We start from the raw sequence: 22,954 nt of genomic DNA on the forward strand, positions 1-22,954 counted from the left end.
CACTATTACTTGAATAAAGTTCACCAAAATTGAGAGAAAAATTATAACTGTCCGTAGCACTCGAATTTACGTGTATCTTCAAGTATCAGGGCTGAACTAAAAATTTCTTGGTGCTTAAAAAGTAATACTCTGATTGGCTGTGCCATTTTTGTCTAGATTAAATAATTCTTACTTGAGGGATGTCTGATTCATATCCAATCTCGTTCTACTTTGCGGCTTTCCGATGTGTCCGGAAGCCTTTTGGTTCTGGGGGTGCGGCAAGAGAAAGCTTCCCATGCGACGTTTGTTGTTTCCCGTGAGTGCACACTTGAAAACATAATTACTTTATGGTTAAAATAGAGCGTGATCTTTAAGAACTTCGCCGGCTTAGCTTCCTTCCTGTGTTGCCTGTCAAGAAAGTCAGCCAAGCGTAAAACAGTACTTGGGAAGTGCATCCAGTGAGGTTAACTACGCACTCTTAGCTAGCTTTATATTAGGTTAAGTACTTCTTGAATGACCCTCGTACGTGACATCAGGAAGAGCATCCAGGAGTAAAACATTAGCTAGGAAGGGCAGCCAGTGAGGTTAACTACTCACTCTTAGCTGGCGTTAAATTAGGTTAACTTCTTCTTGAATGACCCTCGTAGGTGACGTCAGGAAAGGTAGCCAGGCGTAAAAGCAGTAGCTGGGAAGGGGAGCCAGTGATGTTGGTGTGAGGTTAACACCGCACTCTTAGCTAACGTTAAGTACTTTTTGAATGTCCCTCGTAGGTGACGTTATATCCAATCAATCTATCAATCAATTGATTATTATCAAGCAATGATGTGAGGTTGAGGATAGCATAGCTTAACTTTGCCGAGCGATGCCGGCTCCTGATTCTACAGGATTACGCCGAACCCCTCAAAATACACTACTTTGATTGATGCTAACTGGTAAGTGCCAGTTACCTTTGAACCGTTTCATTGCCGAAAGAGTTCACGGCATTAATTACTTTATATTTTTGAAGACTGTTTGTAAAACATGTTATAATATGCATAGTAAAAGTCGAAAACATGCACAATAAATCCGAATTTTGAAATGTATGCAGTAATCTCAAATATATGCAAATTTGCATATATATATATATGCACTATTAAACTATATAATTTGTCCAATTTCACCTTCAAACGCACTTCCTTGTCGGATTTGGAGGCCTGCATACCGGCAAACAAAATATGCACTTGCATACAAATCCGATGTTTAGACAGTGTCACGTAATGACATCATGGCTCTCTGGTACTGCGTATTTGGTACGTTATGACGGCAGACATTACAGTCACGCGCCCTACTTTCGTAATGGGGCCATTAGACGTGCAATATTATTGCGCAATATCGGGGTTTGCGCAATATAATTGATAGTGTGTATTTAATATTGGAGGGTTGTGCAATACATTGTACGAAATCAAAAAAGTTTGAAATATATTGCGCAAATCGCAAAATACTGTACCGTGTGTTGGCAATACTGGTATTGTTCAATATCCCGTCCTCCCGCCAGTTGGTATCAACAAGTGGGGGAAAACGTATCGTGATGGCAGACAAACAGGCGATGAAAAAGTTTATTTTGGCGTTTATCGAAGTGTACCATGGCCTTCCGGCTCTGTGGGACGTTAAGAGCAAAGATTACAGTAATCGCGTTAAAAAGGTGAACAGAACGAGGTGCCTGTTGAAAAATATCGCGAAAAATACCCGAACGCCGACAAGCAAGAAATTACTTTTAAAAAATCAGTTCTCCGTGTACAAACTTCCGGAAGGAAGTGGCTTCGTGATGCAGAAGAGAGTGTTCACCAAACAAAATACTGGAATGGACTGACTATGTATTGCCACGCATATTGTACGTCTATGACCACTTTGCACAATATATTGCACAACCATCAATATTATCTCCACACGATCCTCTTTATTGCGCAAACCCGATTGTTGTGCAATAATATTGTACGTCTGTGGGCCCATTAAGTCTTGTTATAGAGGATGTGGGTGATTGCGAAATATCGCACTTGACAACTGTTACTTCGGTCTCTTGCTTGCTCATCCCATACTTGTGAGATCGTTGTACAAACGCTTCCCTCATCAGCAAGCTTTTAATAATCTAATTGCACACTGGTAAGTTATCGAATAAGTTATCAATCGTCTTAAGGTTTTTAGACTGAAATTGTTGTAAATCAATCGAACAGTTCAAAGTCCCAGTTTGTTGGATTTTGAATTGCCTTAGATGCTTCTGTTGTCTTTTACAGATCCAAAAAGGCATTTTAAACAGGGGAAATGGAATCTAATAAATCATATTTCTCTATTTGAGTTATAAGTATCATACTTCCATAACATTTAATTTAGTGGCGTACAGTAACATGATATCATCAGAAGTACATACTGTAGGTCATTACCACAATCATCTAAATTACTTTTGATACTGTGGAAGACTTTAGAACTCCGGTGTTCTTATGGTGGAAGTCAATTCTCTTGAGGTGTTACCAACATTCACGACGAACATGTTCTCTGACGCACAAGAGCTTTTACTTAATAGTGTATGGGGAAAACGAAGATATGAATTTTGCTCTATAATGTAATTACTGTTACCCACATCTCTGATGAAGTATTGGAAACAGAAATGATTAGATGTCAGCGACAATGAGGAGATTTTCCCTCACCAATAACCCTGAAAATCCTTTCAAAATTCATTTTTACCTTACGTTTACCAATATTGAATGTGTTAACATGGATTACTTATTGTAAATAGCCTTCGTTAGTTTTAAATTTAATTTCGTAACATAGATAAAATAAATCAAACCACATTTCTCAGCAAAACGTTCACATATACCAATCGGTACTCACAATTATAGCCCACTCGGGAATCCTGTGAGATAAAATCTTGTAGGCAACGTATCGGCCAAGTACACTGGATAATAAGTAGCACAATGACGCTCCAGTCGCTGAACAGAAACACACAAGTATCAATGCAAGTGGGTAATTGAATAAGTAGCCACATAGCATTGACAGAAAAATGGATCCTGGTATTGCAAACGTCTGCATGCTGCACATTCCGTTAAGGAACATATTGTGTTTAAAGTTAATAGGTATTAGTAGGTATTAATAAAAAAGTTTACTAAGAGAGCGTACACGGAACATAAAACATGATATTGCCATGGGTCTCGTTCGATCCTCCTATCGACTCGCTCCAAGGTAAGGTTCTGCTCCAAGCGCATTTTTGGATCATTGAACGAGCCCGACAATAGGATAGACATTACATTTTCCATTAAAAATATTCGCAGGAATTCACTCAATTGCTTGTGTATTTTTTTATTACCGATATTTCGGTTCTCATCAAAACTCCAAAGCCATGCAAAGAAAGAATTCTAGAACGCTCATGTGCAACGTAAGAAGGTATACATATCTTTATTGCCCAACCATAGTACATACCATCGGTTTAGAGGTAATAAAAATACACGCCACTACTCCCCTCCTAAACCTAAATTACTACCTACTACAACTACTCAGTAACATCCCACACATGCGTGGATAGCCAGAACATATGCAAGATACTGCCGCACTACAACCAATGCCGAGCTTTGGAGGAGATAAAAAAGAAATTACTAAATAAGCAGGAGGTGGTAAAGGTAGAAAATAGTTATAATATGACATCATGGTTATGTAGAGTGTGAGAGAAAGGAGAAAATGTATCGAAATTCTTAAATGTGGTGAGAGCAAGATTTTAAAGAAATTGAGGGAATACAAGTGGTTAGTTAGACGGTTTAGGTAAGGGGGAAGAGGATTAGGTTGGACAAGATAGGCTTAGATGACTAGGAAGGTAGAAGGAGACTGGGAGAGTAGGCATTATTTGTTTCTTATTAGTGAAATGGGGGTAACTGCAGGCCGTGGGACGGGGAGCTCCCCTGGGAGAGAGAGGCTGGAGCAGTAGTGTAAGTAACCTGAGTGCGGTATAGTGAGTGGAATTACAAACGAGAATGATCAGAAAAAGAGGATATGTGTTTGGGGAATGAGGGAGAGCACCTTGCCCAGTGATATGGTTATCCGCCATGAGCAAGTCGCTGGAAAGGCATCAAAGTCGAAGTAGTTAGTAGAAGGAAGGATTTGATAAACTGGATAGAGTGGGAAAACTGGAGGGATCAGAGGAAGAGGCTGTAGTGTTAGGGGAAGGAGAGAGAGTATCTTGCCCAGTGAAATGATGATCCCCCCTGGGCAAGTTTCTGGAAAGAACGAGGAGAAGTAGTATGTGAGTGTTGTACTATATATTGCACCCATAAGCGAATGTGCGTAATTAATGCATAAATTAAATGTTCAATTGTTCGCATATGAGAATACAGCAGTAGGCTGGGAAAAGATTGCAGTCCCACAAAGCAACTGCCAGGCGCCGTTCAGACTGAAAATAAATCCACAGAATACGTTTTAAGGCACGAACAGGATGTAACAAGCTTAAGTGGTACGTCCAATTATGTTTTATGATGCCGACGGGAAGTGAAAGCTTTCTATCCAGTTCCCACGTGAATCCGCACGTTGGAATGCACTTGGTCCAGAAGAGTGAGTGAGACACGAATAATACCCGTCATCCTTTAGCAGAAAATGGAAGAATCCAAACTACCAAGAGCGCGAACGTCTCAGCCAATCACAAAATTGCAAATTTTAATGTCTTGTCATAGCGGGAATCTACAGCTAGTATTTCGCGATTTGGTGACCGAAGTAGCTGTAAAATATTGTGTCCTGACTTCCAAGTAATATTTAAGGATTTATCAGTGCAAGTGTGTGGTTAATCAGTGGTTAAATAAGAAATTTTCAACTTTTCATGGAAGAGTGGTATCGCCCAGGAAGTGAACCGTCATGGCGGGAAGGCGCCATACTCTGACAGAAAATAGAGCCACTGACGCGCGCCGTCGTAGGAATTAACCTGTTGTCGTTTCTCATAACGCAATGTAACACATAAATCGGACCAGAATTAGGAAAATTTTGAACACATTTTCTAAAATTCTAACCTACGGACACATGATAAATCGGTTTCAAGTGCAGGATTATTACGCCACATCCCTTCCACAGGACTATTTTCGAAGTGGGGAGGACTGTTTACAAAAGCAAAGACACCAGGGTGGTGAACCTCAGTCTCGTGGTAAACCTCAGTCTCGTGGTAAACCTCAGTCTCGTGGTAAACTTCAGTCTCGTAGCAAATCTTCAACCTCGTCGGAATTCTCAGTCTTGTGAGAGTTTGCAGTCTTGTAAGAATCTTCAGTGTCTTATACAGTAGTTGACATCCGAGTGAGTAATGTATTTATTTGTGAGAGTAATATCTTAGCCGAAATGAACACTTTGACAAACTTTTATTCAACTTTAGATTATGCAGATATAATCAGGCAATTAAATTAACAAATGACAATGGTAGTTATATTCTCAACACTTGCCATGAATGAACTTAAGGTGCTAGGACCGAGGTGAACACTGAATCTCGTCGTAACACGTAGCTGCATAACATTTTCCCTATTTCACGTGTAGCTTGTATATTTCGTGGAAAAGTCATATGTTGGAGAACGATTATTATAAAATTCTCCACATCATTGGGAACATTACATGTAATTTTTCCACACTCTCATAGAACTACTATTGCAAGTGAGATATTTGAGAGCAGAATTAGTCCAGCCAGTTACAGGGAGAAAAACTTTGTTTTCATAATTGGAATGCTGCCGCAGGAAGACCTTGAGTTCAGTGTCATGGTCAGAGAAGGTGAATAACCAATAATCCTTTACACAAACAATCTGAGAGGGGTGAGTGAGAGGCAACAGCAGGCAGGTAGCGGAGTCCAGACTTGCGACTTCACATCAGGTGATCAATGCAGTGTCATTGAATATTCTTCGTAGGAGTGTTAAAATGCGAGTGTTAATATAAATATGGACGTGTGCAACGATATTGTAAAAATGCATCAAGTTTGCGTGTGTGACCTCTTGGATAACATCAGCTTGAAGATGAAATACTAAACTCATCATGACGGGGTCCGGAGGATGATCTGACCTGCCTCCAGCACAAATAAGGTAAATGAGCAAAATGTAAATATCTAAACAAGTAGGGCTATGAACAGTCGATGATCGCAGCTGCGAGCCCGCACCCGGGTGATAGTGGTTTCGAATCCCACTGCCGGCAGCCCTGAAGACGGTTTTCCGTGGTTTCCCATTTTCACACCAGGCAAATGCTGGGGCTGTACCTTATTTAAGGCCATGGCCGTTTCCTTTCCACGCATAGCCCTTCCCTGTCTCATCGTAGCCATAATTCCTATCTGTGTCGTTGCGACGTAAAACCAATTGTAAAAAATATTCTACTATTTTGCTTTACGTCGCACCGACACAGATAGGTCTTATGGCGACGATGGGACGGGAATGGTCTAGGAATGAGATGGAAGCGGCCGTGGCCTTAATTAAGGTGCAGCCCCAGCATTTGCCTGGTGTGAAAATGGGGAACCACGGAAAACCATCTTCAGGGCTGCCCACAGTGGGATTCGAACCCACGATCTCCCGGATGCAAGCTCACAGCCAATTAGTTTTAAAAGAAACGTTATCTGTACAAGCCTTTGTGTCTTATCTGCTAATTCTTTCCTTTATTTTCTTTAATTTTATTAACATAATGTTTGGCGGAAGTAAGCACCAAATGCCGTTCGTCGCGGCTAACCGATTTGTATAGCGCTCCGGCAAGTAGTGGAGACTTTGCATGTGCTGTGAGGAAGGGTAGTAGTGGTATAATGTTTTTGCCAAGGTCGTGGACACTGAGTTATAATTCACCCGTATGACGCACGCATTCGTCAGTCTGGCAGCCTCTTCAGTGTCTGTTAGTTCCTTAGTGTGTATTAAAATACTAAATAACTTTTAATTGCATGATCATGCCGTACTTCTATTTAATTGTACCGACTGAGCTAGCCGTGGAGTTAGGGCCGCGCAGCTGCGAGATCGCACCCGGGTGATAGTGGTTTCGAATCCCACTGCCGGCAGCCCTGAAGGCGGTTTTCCGTGATTTCCCATTTTCACACCAGGCAAATGCTGGGGCTGCACCTTAATTAAGGCCACGGCCGCTTCCATCTCATTCCTAGACCATTTCCGTCCCATCGTCGCCATAAGACCTATCTGTGTCGGTGCGACGTAAAGCAAAATAGTAGAATATTTTTTTACAATTGGTTTTACGTCGCAACGACACAGATAGGAATTATGGCTACGATGAGACAGGGAAGGGTTACGCGTGGAAAGGAAACGGCCATGGCCTTAAATAAGGTACAGCCCCAGCATTTGCCTGGTGTGAAAATGGGAAACCACGGAAAACCGTCTTCAGGGCTGCCGGCAGTGGGATACGAAACCACTATCACCCGGGTGCGAGCTCGCAGCTGCGCGGCCCTAACTCCACGGCTAGCTCAGCCGGTACAATTAAATAGAAGCACGGCATGATCATGCAATTAAATGTTATTTAGTATTTTAATACACACTAAGGAACTAACAGAAACTGAAGAGGCTGCCAGACTGACGAATGTGTGCGTCATACGGGTGAATTATAACTCAGTGTCCACGACCTTGGCAAAAACATTATACCCCTACCAACCTTCCCCACAGCACATGCATAGTCTCCACTACTTGCCGGAGCGCTATACAAATCGGTTAGCCGCGACGAACGGCATTTGGTGCTTATTTCCGCCAAACATTATGTTAATAAAATTAAAGAAAATAAAGGAAAGAATTAGCAGATAAGACACAAAGGCTTGTACAGATAACGTTTCTTTTAAAACTAATTGGCTGTGAGCTTGCGTCCGGGAGATGGTGGGTTCGAATCCCACTGTGGGCAGCCCTGAAGATGGTTTTCCGTGGTTTCCCATTTTCACACCTCACAAATGCTGGTGCTGTACCTTAATTAAGGCCACGACCGCTTACTTCCAACTCCTAGGCCTTTCCTATCCCATCGTCGCCATAAGTCCTATCTGTGTCGGCGTGACGTAAAGCAATTAGCAAACAAAAAAAAATTCCTAGTTCCAGGTGGCTAAAGTGAATATGTAATGTTTACTCCACAAAGTGGCGAGGGGCGGGGGCGACGTTCCCTTCTCGCCCCACCCCCTAATCGCCGCAACTGTTTTTTAACACGCCAAAGATGCAGAAAAGGAAATTTAATAACGTGTTAATTTATACACGTGTAGACATTCCACTCGATAAAAGAGTTGCTTGTATGATACAAACACGGTACTGTTCGGTGAAATACTTGTGTAGACGGCATATGTCTGTTTGGAGCTTCGGTTGCATTCCGACCTGGCAGTCCAGTTAAAAGTAATGTATGTGTATTCATCGCTGCTGAACACACTAGCCATTGTCGATAAGCAGACAATAAATATAGTGCGGCTGTACCATACACCAGCCTAGAAGTATGCGGTCGAAAACGATGTTTACTAATGCAAGGGGTGCATTCGACCGGGAACGCTGAGTAACATGCTGCGAGTGTGACTCTGTTTCTTATCTCTTCATATTCTGACGTAACCTGCCCGCTGGCAGTCGTTCCCCTGTTAAAAGTAGGTGGTAGACACCCCACACACCACTTATGCATGCGGGACATTTATAAGTAGAAAGTACGGCGTCCGGGAGCCACCTGGTATATACATGTGTGTGTACTAAAAAGAGAGTAGTATATAACTAAATGTATCAAGAGACGTGCACATAAATTCTAGAACTGATGTAACCATGTAAAGAGTTTGCAGTAAGTAGAAAGTTGATAGAAGTAGGAAGGAGTTGAAAAATGGGGAGGTGATCAGGTATCGGGTGTAGTAGGGAATTCAAATTAGGAAGGGGTAAAAGCTAGTGCGTGGGAACGGGTTCCGCCCAGAGCAAGTTGTTATCATTAATTGAGGAGGGTAGTAATTATAAGCAGGTGGTATATATATTAAGTATATGGTTGATGTGTACGTTTAAATAGAAGTTAGTGAATAAGTCATAAAAGGGTTAAGATAGAGTGTAAGAGGTAAGAAGTGTGTAAAAACTGTGAGAAATGGAGCGAAATAGTAGAGTATGGAAGGATAATCTGTTTGTCTGTGTGTAGAGGCGGTGATGTAAAATGATTGATTGTTGATGTGTAAGTCATAAGTCATAAGTCTGCAAAATATTGTGTGTTGGTTCCTTCCAGATACTGCTCTCATCGCTGAGGTGTTAGAGGACATCTTGATGGAATTAGCCCATTGGGAGCATGATAAGCCTCTCTTAAATTAGGCTAATTGCTTTTCAGTAATAACCTGTCAGTCTAATGGACGTTACTTAGTAGTCCATCACACAAACCGACAAGCCAAGTGAAGAGTTCTGTGCAATAGTTCTCGCTGGCTTGTGAAAATGTGGGCAGTCTTATAAATATGCCTGAACTAATTTTTGATTTGACAGTTTCAAACAGTTCTATTATTTTAATTAAGATTATACCATTTCGTAGCATTTGTCTGAAGGAATGTTAGGAAAATAAACTTCTCAGTGTGGTAGTGATAGTTGTGATGAGAAATGCAACCAGATAACCATCCTCCCTGACTGTAATCAAAAGAGAAGAAGAGATCCAACCCTTCGAAAAATAAAGGTATTGGTAAAATAAGGGGAAGATCGCGAGAGAATGAAAATGAAGGACTTACCTGGACCTCGCATTCCTAATACCTTCATGATAGGAAGAGAAGAAGAGTTGATCGAGAGAGGTGAAATAGAAAATATGAAAGGGAGGAACATGGCAAACGTAAGCGAGGTAATGCTAGATTCAGCTAGGTTCCGTATTCACGTAGTCTTATTTACCCAGAAGGACTTGGGTTCGATTTTCCATCAAGAATTCGAAACGTTTAAAAACAACATTTTCCACAAAAAATGAGTACCGGTGTAATTCCTGGGGGTTCTTATGGCTAACCACTCGAACCTAATTAGTGGCGAGGTTACGAATAGAGAAAACCTTTACCTACCACTTCTTGTACGGAGACAGATTAAATTTGCTTTGCATATAAAACAGGGCCTGTCAGGGTGCATGGATCGGTGCATTGCGTGGCGCGAGGTGCAAACGATGACTTCGCTAGGTTGACCAGAGTGAAGAACCCCCACTCGCCGAAGTTGAGCTACTCCCTACGCCTGTCTCCCCCGTCCCCACTTGCTCTGCAGAGGTCTGCCATCCGAGCAGATTTGAGCCGGGCTTACCTGAGTCGCCTCGGTACAAAACGCTGATCCGAACCAAGCCGAATCGGACACATGCACAGTGCACAGAACCTCTGCGCCAGGGCTTGCACGCGTGAAGTTTTGGGCGTTTGTGAGGCCGTGATATAAACACTCACCACAACTTTACAAAAATCAATAAATATTGAACATCAAGATGGTTATTTTTTGCTTTTTGTTAATAATAGCACTTCAGCTTGCCCTGCCGTATGTGAACAAAAGAACCGAGTGGAAGACGATACCTGGGTAATTATTTTATTAGCCCGTTCGTTAAACAAACTGTTCGCTATATGAATAGCAATATCATTGTATACATTATTAACTTATCTGAGAGTGGGTGATATTTGTAACAGTACATTACAGCTAAATGTTAAGTTTATACAGGATATTGGGAGGCCTTTCATGGGAAAATCGCTTTAAAAATTTGACCGCCTCTATGGTGACTGTGCATTATTTCACAGAGGATTTAAAAGTTGGAACATCATAAATGTTGAGAATTAACACACGCTATATATAAGGTAGAAGAGTATTTACAAATTGATTGACATTAGCTTACTTAAAAACTGCATACTAAGCTTTGGTAAAACACTTCATTCTGGGGACTTACTTACCTTGTTATAAGTCAGGCTATTGACATAAAAACTCACTTTATGATAGTTACATTATTTTTAAAGGATACAATATATAAATGAAGAATACAGACAGAAAGACTTCGAGGAAATACTGTTCGGTGTAATGCTCGAGCACCATCCCTAGATTTTTGGCTTCCTCAAGATTGTAGGGTATTTTAATATGCTGTTTGAGCCCCCTGAAACACAGAAGAATACAATTAAACTCTAAATGATAAAGCTATTGTGAGGATATACTACTAATAGGCAACGAAATCAACAATATACCTAGATTGTAAAATATCATAAGAAACTGATCATAAAATAAATGTCTCCCAGACATTCATATGTGGACTGATGGGAAACTGACAAAATATCTGTTGACATTGTACGGAGAACGCAGATCGTTATCGAGGTCATTTTGCAGTTGCTCACAATCTTGTAACTTATTTATTACTCTATACAGAACAACATCATCCTCAAAAAGCCTTATCTTTGATTCCACTTCTTTAATCATATCATTTATATAAATAAGAAAATATAAAGGTCCAATAATACGGCCTTGAGGAATCCCCTCTTAATTATTACAGGGTCAGCTTCGTCTACTCTAATTCTCTGAGGTCTATTTTCTAGAAATATAGCCACCCATTCAGTCACCCCATGGTGGGGTTCGAACCCACTCGCCTACGAATGGAGAGCTTGGTTCCATAGCCGTATTCTGTTAACACGCGTGGCTACTCTACTAGTTTCGCCATCACATCCATATCCACATTATCATTTTTCCTGTACACTTCATACAGTATCTTCGCCTCGAACTTCGTTTTCATCTCGAATTAAGTACACAATAGTAAAAAAATACGTTCATTTCAAAATAGTGTTTGTCATGACATCACGGAATAAACGGCTAAGACAGAATTTCTCAAACCTCGGTATTTAAGTACAGAGATCGCTGGGTTGAGCACCAGTTAAAGGCAAGTTTTCGCTTAATACAGGGTCCGTTTAACACTGATTTTTTATGCTCGCTTCTTAAGTTACGCCTATGTTAAAATTAGAATGTGTTTAAAATAAGTGAAAAAATGAAATGGCGTATGGCTTTTAGTGCCGGGAGTGTCCGAGGACATGTTCGACTCGCCAGGTGCAGGTCTTTTGATTTGACTCCCGTAGGCGACCCGCGCGTCGTGATGAGGATGAAATGATAATGAAGACGACACATACACCCAGCCCCCGTGTCAGCGAAATTAACCAATGATGGTTAAAATTCCCGACCCTGCCGGGAATCGAACCCGGGACCCTTGTGACCAAAGGCCAGCACACTAACCATTTAGCCATGATGCCGGACTTAAAATAAGTTTTAAAGAATGTAAGCTCTACTTCTTTAACCGACCCCATTCTTCTGTGTTCCCTTTTGCATAGACTGCCACTGTTGTTAGGTAAGGTCTAAACTGTTTTCTATCCTGTCGGTTCCAGCTCCCCCTTTCCGTGGATCATAAATCCCTCCCTGCATAAAAAGTCTTAATTCACTACTAACTATAATGTAGACGAACGGGTGAATTTTACGCGATTGCCAATCTTGCAGTCAATAACAATAAATCATAACAATGTGGCAAATAATTAAATAAGCGCGCATATATAAGAAAACACTTTCTACGCGTATGGACAAAAACTCACGAAAAAGGTTTCATCTTCCTTCACAGAATTTTCTAACATCGCTTTCTATCGTTCATCACGCTAAGATTCGTCATCTGTACCGCATACCAAGGCTATCAGTGCTAATATTTAACTAACGGTCGAGTTCGCCGTACGGTTAGGGGCGCGCAGCTGCGAGTTTGCATTCGGGAGATAGTGAGTTCGAACCCCACTGTCGGCAGCCCTGGAGAGGGTGTCTGTGGTTTCCCATTTTCACACCAGGCAACTGCTGGGACTGTACCTTAATGAAGGCCACGCCGCTTCCTTCCCACTCCTAACCCTTTCCTGTACCATCGTCGCCGTAAGACCTATCTGTGTCGGTGCGACGTAAAGCCAATTGTAAAATTAAAAAAAATCTATTACAAAGAAGAAAAGGTTCATCCAGTTCACACACTTTTCTATAATATGCACTCCAAATAAAATATTTGGATATTGTATTGTTTTCAAGTTGTAGGAAGTGTTTTTTCTTTTTTCTTTCTTTTTACCAAGGAGCTCGATACACTTGACGTCCTGCGCAACAATAATAATAAATAACCATTGCAATATGATTAAAATAATCAAATTTGAATAAAATAAAATACTTAATCGCCCCACGATTTGGCGTAAATTGTAATCTAATTCAAAATATATGAATAAATAACTGAATAAATTACTGAAATAAATTAAATTAATAAAAATAATTAATCGAAATGTCTGTAGCATGAGCACCAGAGTTCACCAGAATGGGTCCCTCGAATTTGGATAGAGCATGATAATTCTCACTCTCTCAGGGCGTGTACCTAAAGCTGCGTACCCGTATATCTGCTTCGGGCCTTACCTAACCTTCTGAAAACGACTGGATAGGTAGGAACTGCACCTAGGTTCATCAATAACTCCACTGATTCTAAAATAACTAACTATATTCCAAATAACATCCGTGCATGGACACCTTATCAACGCACCAAATATACATAAAATACACTAACAAAATACCGCTGAGAGACTCCATATTTACAAAACAACAACAAAAACAGTGGAAAACCAAAAGCGAGGACTAAGCTACCATTTGCAGTCAATCCATTGAAAGTTCATTACAAAGCATATATACGTGTAGGAATACCCTTCACTATCTCTGTGTATCAACACAACTTGCATATTCTCATTATTGGCACTTGTTGTATCACACAGACACTGTACCTTGTAATACTGTGTTCACTAACTCTAACGCTTGGTTTAAAGATACATTCACTGGAGCAACACATACTTGCTGTTCCAGACACAAATTATGGAGAGTCTGAGATACAGTACCCCATAGCTTTCATCAACGTATAATACCAAGCCACCACAAGTGATACAATACCAGGTGCCTAAGCACTCCACAGTTGTAGGTTATTATCACACTTCACAAACATAATAAGACCACGTTCCACAAATGTTACATCTCCTCTTCGTACCAAAGTTCGAAGTCAACCCTCTCCACCAAAGCTTTTTATAGTAAAGCTGGAATATAACTTGAGTATCTTTGCTTTGGCTTGCATCTTCTAGTAACAAATCTTGCGAAGCAGGGGTATTGTTGTCAGACATGTTTGATAATGCAATGATAGGACGGAAGTGTTGGGGTTGTCAGACATATCCCGTATTTTCCTTTCAAAAACCTAGCAACCCTGATTATCTTGCCGAGGATTCAGCAAAACACATGGCGCGCTGATAACATGCTTACGAGCTAGCTTAGCTCAACTGCACGTGGCGCTTTGAGAGTCATGATGACAAGCTAGCTCTTCGGAACCGAGCTGTGAGAATATGATCAATCAATCAATCAATCAATCAATCAATCAATCAATCAATCAATCAATCAATCAATCAATCAATCAATCAATCAATCAATCAATCAATCAATCAATCAATCAATCAATCAATCAATCAATCAATCAATCAATCAATCACCTCTGATCTGCATTTAGGGCAGTCGCCCACGTGTCAGATTCCCTATCTGTTCTTTACCAAGTCCTTTCTTAAATAATTGCAAAGATTTCAGAAATGTATGGAACAACTATAAAGAAACGAAAACCCCACGGCGCAACAGCCTTGAAGGGCGATGGCCCACCAAGCGACCGCTGCTCAGCCTGAAGGCCTGCAGATTACGAGGTGTCGTGTGGTCAGCACGACGGATCCTCTCGCCGTTATTCTTGGCTTTCTAGACCGAGACAGCCATCAGATGCAGTTAAAATCCCTGACCTGGCCGGGAATCGAACCCTGGACCTCCGGGTAAGAGGTATTTACGCTACCCCTACACCGCGGAGCCGACTATTGAACATCTTCCTTATTAAATTATTCCCATCCCTAACTAATCTTCCTGTAAACGAATATTTGAACCAATTTGTCCTCTTGAATCCCACCTGTATCTTTCCTGCTTTTAAAAACACCACTAAAACTTATTCGTCTACCAATGTCATTCCACGCCATCTCTTAGTCGAGCAGCTCGTCTCCTTTCTCCCAAGTCTTCCCAGCCCAAACTTTGCAACATTTTCGTAACGCTATTCGAGCTGCTTTCTTTCGAGTTTTTCCATTTCGCAAATCAAGTAATCCCGGTGAGGGTACCATAGTTGAGGGTCTTACCAGATACTTAAATGCCCTCTCCCTTACATTGTTACTACAACCCCTAAAATGAGAACCTACAACCTGTTTTCCAGTCAGTGACCGGGTCAGCGATGGAATGAATGAAGCCTCCAGCTTGCGGCGAGGATAGGAATTGTGCCGGCTGCCGAAGCCTGTCGCACTCCTCTGGGGCAATGATTAGTGACTGACAGATAAAATGAAATAATATTGGAGAGTGCTGCTGGAATGAAAAACCTGTCCCGCCTCACCTTTGTCCAGCACAAATCTCACATTGAGTGACCGGGATTTGAACCACGAAACCCAGCGGTGAAAGGCCGACGCCCTGCCGCCTGAGCCACGGAGGCTTTATACTAAAACCCCTAAATACCCTCATAACAATGTGCAGAGATCTGTACCCTTTATTTTAAATACTGTTTATGGGATTACCCCTATATTGAAATGAAATGGCGTATGGCTTTTAGTGCCGGGAGTGTCCGAGGACATGTTCGGCTCACCATGTGCAGGTCTTTTGATTTGGCGCCCGTAGGTGACCTGCGCGTCGTGATGGGGATGAAATGATAATGAAGATGACACATACACCCAGTCCCCGTGCCAGCGGACTTAACCAATGAGGGTTAAAATTTCCGACCCTGATGGCAATCGACCAAAGGCCAGCACGCTTACCATTTAGCCATGGAGCCGGACACCCCTTGTATTAACACCTAGGTACTTACAGTGATCCCCATAAGGAACTTCCACCCCATAAACACAGTAATTAAAACTGAGAGGACTTTTCCTATTAGTGAAACACACAACCTGACTTTTAACCCTGTTAATCATCATACCATTGCCTACTGTCCAACTCTCAACATTGTCGAGGTCTTTTTGCAGTTGATGCGCGCCCCTAGCTGTAAGCAGGTCTAGACGTCAGCGAACGTCAGAATGTTGTAATTTTTCCAGAAGTGTAGTTATTAATTTCAAACAACAATGATGGCAATGACTATAAATGACGGATGATACACAAACAAGGCACAACACACTGAAGTGAGAATACTAAATACATTTTAACTTACTCATCAATTGCTGGGAATATGGTGTAAATGTACGATAGTGATATGACATGAAATATGACGACTCCTCCTCCTATGAAGACTGCTTTTAGCCTCTTGCAACAAGTCCATCGGCTGAATAAACTGTTATACTGGATCTTCTCTCGGAGGGAGGTGTATAGTGGAATATCAGCGCACAATCCATTGCCGATGGATACCCTCTCGCGGCTCAGTTCTTCTCCTGAAAAGAGAATGTGTTTGGTGGTTCACGGTTTATATTACATTTAATCAAAATAATAATATTAATAATAATAATAATAATAATAATAATAATAATAATAATAATAATGAGAACTGAGAAACGTAAATACGAAAAATCTCTCATTGAAAAGATAGAACAAAACTTTAGGAAGAATGAAAGCAGAGAGTACTACAGGGCCTTCAAACTCAAACTCACTGGCTATAAACCACCATCTCTATGCTTTGAGCGAACGGACGGCACACTGACGACGTCAAATGAAGAAAATTGCAGCATTCTTCCAGATTACTTCAAGAATTTACTCAATTGCTCTAAACCGCAAAGCGCCATTGAGACCAAGGAACCCTTACTCAGGTACCCAGATTCCAGACCCCCCGACAGAGATGAAATCAAGCGCCACATTGCCCGTCTCAAAAATAACGAAGCGCCGGGGGAAGACTCAGTAGTAGCAGAACTATGGAAATATGCCCCAGAAGAATCACTTGATATCTTGCAAAAGCAAATAGAATAAATTTGGAACAAGGAGACCCTACCCGAAGATTGGAAAATAGCTTTGATCCATCCATTACACAAAAAAGGCAGCATGAAGAACATCAACAACTACAGAGGAATATCTTTGCTACCCGTGACTTACAAAATTCTATCACTTGCCATCCTGGAGCGTTTGGAAGCACAAGTCGAACATCAAATAGGTGAATACCAAGGAGGGTTCAGAAAAGGTCGCTCAACAGCTGAACAGATCCAAAATCTCAAAACGATCATCAGATATTGTACACTAAGGTCCAAGCAGTATGTGTCTGTCTTTATGGACTTTAAGAAAGCGTACGACTCCATTGACCGGGAAGTCCTGCTAAACATCTTAAATGAATTTGGAGTTGATTTGAAACTGCTGGCATTAATTAGAGCCACCCTGACCGATACAAAATCCAAGGTGAAGTTCCACGGATGTCTCTCGCATTCCTTTGACATCAAAACAGGAGTCCGACAAGGTGATGGGCTATCCCCGATACTCTTCAACTGTGTTCTTGAAAAGATCATCAGAACCTGGCGGGTGAGATTACAGGAAACCAACTACAGTCCATTGAGAATAGGAACCAAATCCAAGGGGATCGCAACAGACTGCTTAGCATTTGCCGATGATATTGCTGTTCTCTCAACCGACATAGAAACCGCTAGAGCTCAAGTTGAAATTTTAAAGGAAATTGCCGAACAAACTGGTTTGAGAAAACAGAAGTAATGACTGACATCAAAGAGGCTCCACCAAAACTCCATACAAAATACGGGGACATCACCCGAGTAGACAAATTCAAATACCTGGGTGAGATCATCATGAAAAATGGACTGGACAAAGAAGCATTTCAGGAGCGAGTACGCAAACTGGAAATAGCCTACCAAACATCCCGCACAATCTACAACAAAAATGCCTTTCCCAAAACACCAAGATACGTCACTATGAAACAGTTCTGAAGCCAGTAGTTCCATATGCAGCCGAAACCATGTCTCTAAATGCCAACAAAGGACTCCTTGAAGAACTGGAGAAAAGAGAACGCAAAATTGTGAGAGGAATCTTGGGATCAAAGTACAGACATGGAATCCATCAAAAGAGATCCAACAAGGAAGTCTACAGCAAAATAGAGAAAATTACCGACATAATCAGAAAAAGACGGGCACGATTTTACGGTCATCTGAAAAGAATGGACAGAAGAAAGTTAACTAAAGAAATCTTTCACTTTTTTTATTCAAACCCCAAAACCACAATTCCCTGGTTTAGAAATACCAAAGAAGACCTGCAAATGCTACATATCTCAGCTGAAGACGCCTTTAACAGAGTTCTCTTCCGCAAGAAAATATTGACGAACGGGCTAAACCGAGACGAGCAACCGAAGAGAAGACACGATGCCCCTTGGACAGAGGAGCGTAAGCAGGTCCACTCACAAAGAATGAGGGAAATTTGGGCTCTAAAGAAGGCCAAGTTCAGTGTCAAATGCAACAAGACTTAACGTGGTCCTTGATGGCCCCAGCGAATTATATAATAATAATAATAATAATAATAATAATAATAATAATAATAATAATAATAATAATAATAATAATAATAATAATAATAATAATAATAATAATAATAATAACAATAGGCAGTCTCTCAGTTCTCTGTCCAGACAAAGATATCTCAAAGACTAGAAGACCTAGGATGCTACAAGTTTGTATGCAGGTAGCCCCTTGCCCACAAGGGTGCAGGAATACTTGGTGACCAAAAATTTCCAAGCGAGTCTGAAAAAGGGGGAGTTTTCCGAAAAATCTGACCTAGTAAAAGGAGTCATCTCCATTATCATAAAGAGTCTGTACTGTGTGTTAACTGACTTGCTTTTAAGAAAACGTAATTGTCCAGTTTGGGGTCAAGATTCACTGGGTGTATAATGGTGGGGGAGTCCAAAAGAAAAATTAACGTAGGCAGGAAGGCTTATGAATCTGCACAATTTCATACAGATATCTCCTATCGTGTAGGTGTGCAGGAGTACTCGGAGACCGGAAGTTTTCATCGGGACCCCAGCAAAGGAGGTTTATTTTAAATGTGAAATTTCGGAGAAATTCCTTTGCATTGTCTCATTTTTACTCTCAAAAGGTGACATTACTCTATCATCTCGGTCTTCCTTATATCTTCAATGAAGCCAAAGGGCAATCTTCAACAAGTGATTTCTCGTACATAGCCGATATTTTCTCGAACTATACTGTATGTAGCGCTTACTATAATGTAGTTCAAATAGAATGTTAACATTTTCATTCATGTTAACAAGGCCATAATACTAGGAAATGAACAAAGTATTTACAACAAATATTATTTACACGGAAATATTTAATTGAAGTGTAGTTTTTATCTTCAGTCGAGTAAAGATTTTTCATATGAAAAATGGTATAAAGAACAACGAAAATGATCCCCTTTTCCATCAATGTCCAACAAATGCCATTGGGATATATCGATGCCACTGATTTTTCAACGAGCATTTTTTAATAATAAATGGGCAGAAGAAGATATACTCCTCGACAATTAAAACAGACATCACCATTAACATAACCTGTTCAGAAATGAACTGAAAGAAATAATGAAGGGTATGACAAATGTCCGTCCGCCTCTGTGGTGTAGTGGTTAGCGTGATTAGCTGCCACCCCCGGAGGCCCGGGTTCGATTCCCGGCTCTGCCACGAAATTTGAAAAGTGGTACGAGGGCTGGAACCGGCTCCACTCAGCCTCGGGAGGTCAACTGACTAGAGGTGGGTTCGATTCCCACCTCAGCCATCCTGGAAGTGGTTTTCCGTGGTTTCCCACTTCTCCTCCAGGCGAATGCCGGGATGGTACCTAACTTAAGGCCACGGCCGCTTCCTTCCCTCTTCCTGGTCTATCCCTTCCAATCTTCCCATCCCTCCACAAGGCCCCTGTTCAGCATAGCAGGTGAGGCCGCCTGGGCGAGGTACTGGTCATACTCCCCAGTTGTATCCCCCGACCAAGAGTCTGAAGCTCCAGAATACTGCCCTTGAGGTGGTAGAGGTGGGATCCCTCGCTAAGTCCGAGGGAAAAACCGAACCTGGAGGGTAAACAGATGATGATGATGATGATGACAAATGTCCAACGAATTTTCCATAGCCTTCAGAAAATGAAATTAAGCAAATAAGTGAATAAAAAAAAGTTCCTTTTGAACAAACATGTTTGATCAAATTCCCCGATTTTCATTGTCAACATGTTAACAGTAATGATGAGAAAAATCAATTTAAAGACAATTTCTAACACAAACGCGAAGATAAGACGCTGGAAATTCTTATAGCGGCTTCCAAATTATATTTTCATGGTCATTGGAAACAAACATATGCCAAAGATATCTCTCCAAACCTTTCTTGACCTTATTAAACAAAACAGCGCCAGATGTCAAAGTCAGTAAATGGGCAAAAAAATAAAAATATCACATTTGTAGAGCTGAGTAATGGGTAACTTGAGTGTAGAATTATAATGTGCGCTGCTGTTCATTGGTGTAGTGACGTCGTCTTATGTATTTTATTATCAATAATGTCTGGCTCCATGGCTAAATGGTTAGCATGCGGGCCTTTGGTCCAAGGGTCCCAGGTTCGATTCCCCCACGGGTCTGGAATTTTTTGACAGCTGTCTTCTTGACGAACCCTAACCTCACTTTAAAGGACAATAGAGCGTCGCTAACCTCACTGCTGCCATCTTTACGGCGGTAAACCTCAAGGCTGCCACCTTATGCATGTTATAGCGCGGAATTTAAAATCCAATAACGGAACATTGTTAACCTCACTCTTGTCATCTTTACGGCAGTAAACCTCAAGGCTGCCACCTTATGCATGTTGTAGCGCGGAATTTATAATCCAACAACAGAACATTGCTAAACTCTCTGCTATCATCTTGAAAAGTTCAGTGTTCCAAACACTAGTTCGAAAAACGTAACTCATCGCACCTCGGGGATTTTATTAGGTAAGACGTAACCCCTAGGTTCCATTCCTTGTTCTGAACATGAAACCATTTACAAATAAAGATTAATTTTCTACACTTAACAAAGTACAAGCGTTCTTGCTGATAGCGATCGATGAGGTTGTTGCTCCTTCAGCCCTTTAGCCCTTTAGCCCTTTAGCCCATTAGCCCTTTATCCCTTTTGCCCATTAGCCCTTTAGCCCATTAGCCCCTTAGCCCTACAAGGAATGTGCGGTAAGGAGGAGGAAGAGTCCTTTCATCCTTGAAACAATATGTTTCCGAACCGATATTTCATGTTACATATTTATGTAATAACTTGTTCAACAGCTAGGGACTTAAATGTAAGCAGAGTATTTCTTATAGCACTAGCGTTCTGTTTAATTTAATTCCCGCATAAGCTACATGCTTGTAACCCATGCCAACAGATTGACTGATATTTCATGTTACATGTTTATGCGATAACTTGTTCGACTGATTTTCACACAAGACGAATGATGGAAGGTAAATAATTTGAAGTTATACTTTGGCTATATCGTTTACCGAGCGAGTTAGCTGCGCAGTATGGGTACAGTGTGCTTTTTGATTTTTACACTAGGCAAATCATTGAAGTTGTAGTTTTGCAATATTGCTTACTGAGCCAGTTAGCTATGCGATATGTGCACAGTGTGTTTCCATAGTTTTTGATTTTACACTAAGCAAATCATCAAAATTGTACTTTTGCTCTGAACACATCAAACAATGTTCTGATCATATGTTGAGGTTAACAACATCGATTACAGTGTTCGATTCTAGTCTTGTTATGTTTCATTCTGATCTTCTTAGAACAAGGGTACCCCCTAACTTGTTCTAAACACATGTTGTATTGAGTACAGTGTTCGATTCTAGTCTTGATCACTTATTTTGTGTTCTGAACACATCGATCAATGTTCTGATCACATGTTATATCGAGTACAGTGTTCGATTCTAGTCATGATCACTTATTTTGTGTTCTGAACACATCAATCAATGTTCTGATCACATGTTGAAGTTAGCAATATCGATTACAGTGTTCTATTCTAGTCTTGTTATGTTTCAATCTTATCTTCTTAGAACAAGGGTATCCCCTGACATATTCTAAACACATGATGTATTGAGTACAGTGTTCGATTCTAGTCTTGATCACTTATTTTGTTTTCTGAACGCATCAATCAATGTTCTGATCACATGTCATATCGAGTACAGCGTTTGATTCTACTCTTCTTATGTTTCGAAAGTCTAAACATGCATAATAATGTTATCGCTGCACACGCTTGCCTTCGCGATGCAGGTTTAAACTTGTTCGATATAAAGCTATGCCTTGACATAAGAGGCGGAGGAGGAGGTAGAGAAGGAGGAGGAGGAGGAGGAGGAGGAGGAGGAGAATGATAAGGCCTTAACAGCCTATGTATAGTCGCCATTGCTTAAAGATGATAGCTGTCAAAAGAATTTTTCAAATTATCCACCACCACATTTCAGCTAAAGAGGGTAGCAGGGTGCTCTGTTGATTAAGCACATAGAATTTCAAATTGCCATCCACCACATGCATAACAGCAGCTGTTATCTTGCGCAGTAGCCTCTAAGCTAGCTTTCTTCATAAGAGTAGCTGCCATCTTGTGCGAGCACCCCTAGGCTGTCTCATAAGGAGCTATGTACAGTCACCATTTTGTGTCCGCCATCTTGCGTAAGCATCCCTAGGACGTCTCAAGCCATCTTGTGTCTCATAAGAGCAGCCACCATCTTGTAGAAATAGATAGCTGCCAATGCCAAAGGGCTTAAGTAAGAATCGAACCGTTGATCTCATCATTAGACTATGTTTTTTCTTGTTCCTGATACTACGAACCTACGTATTAGGCGGAAAAATTTTGTCCGTTTTGCTCTACGATGCACCGTTTTCGAGATATTTAACATTTTGCATTTAAGCCTCCAAATTTAATGAATCGAACCAGCACGGTACGTTATACTCTCTACCATAGTTAGACCTGATCATGTTACGAAGACTCGCTTCAATACAAGCTAAAACAGAGCAAATGTCAAAGGGCCTAAGTAAGAACCGAACCGTTGATCCCATCATTAGACTATGGTTTTCTTGTT

At 41.1% G+C, this 22,954-nt stretch overlaps 1 protein-coding gene across 2 annotated transcripts in view; it reads right to left on the reverse strand.

Moving 5' to 3' along the window:
* Positions 1-22,954, reverse strand: part of LOC136863378 (transmembrane protein 41 homolog) — a 128,058-nt gene that overhangs the window by 42,822 nt on the left and 62,282 nt on the right. For both annotated transcript variants that reach the window (XM_067139781.2, XM_068225916.1), the window contains exons 2-4: positions 16,132-16,348; positions 10,870-10,998; positions 2,845-3,043 (exon numbers count right to left, since the gene is read on the reverse strand). In XM_067139781.2, the coding sequence (XP_066995882.2) occupies positions 2,845-3,043; positions 10,870-10,998; positions 16,132-16,348 (545 nt within the window). The remainder of the gene's footprint in view (positions 1-2,844; positions 3,044-10,869; positions 10,999-16,131; positions 16,349-22,954) is intronic.

Source organism: Anabrus simplex, chromosome 2 (assembly GCF_040414725.1).
Source record: "Anabrus simplex isolate iqAnaSimp1 chromosome 2, ASM4041472v1, whole genome shotgun sequence".
Taxonomy (NCBI): Eukaryota; Metazoa; Arthropoda; class Insecta; order Orthoptera; family Tettigoniidae; genus Anabrus; species Anabrus simplex.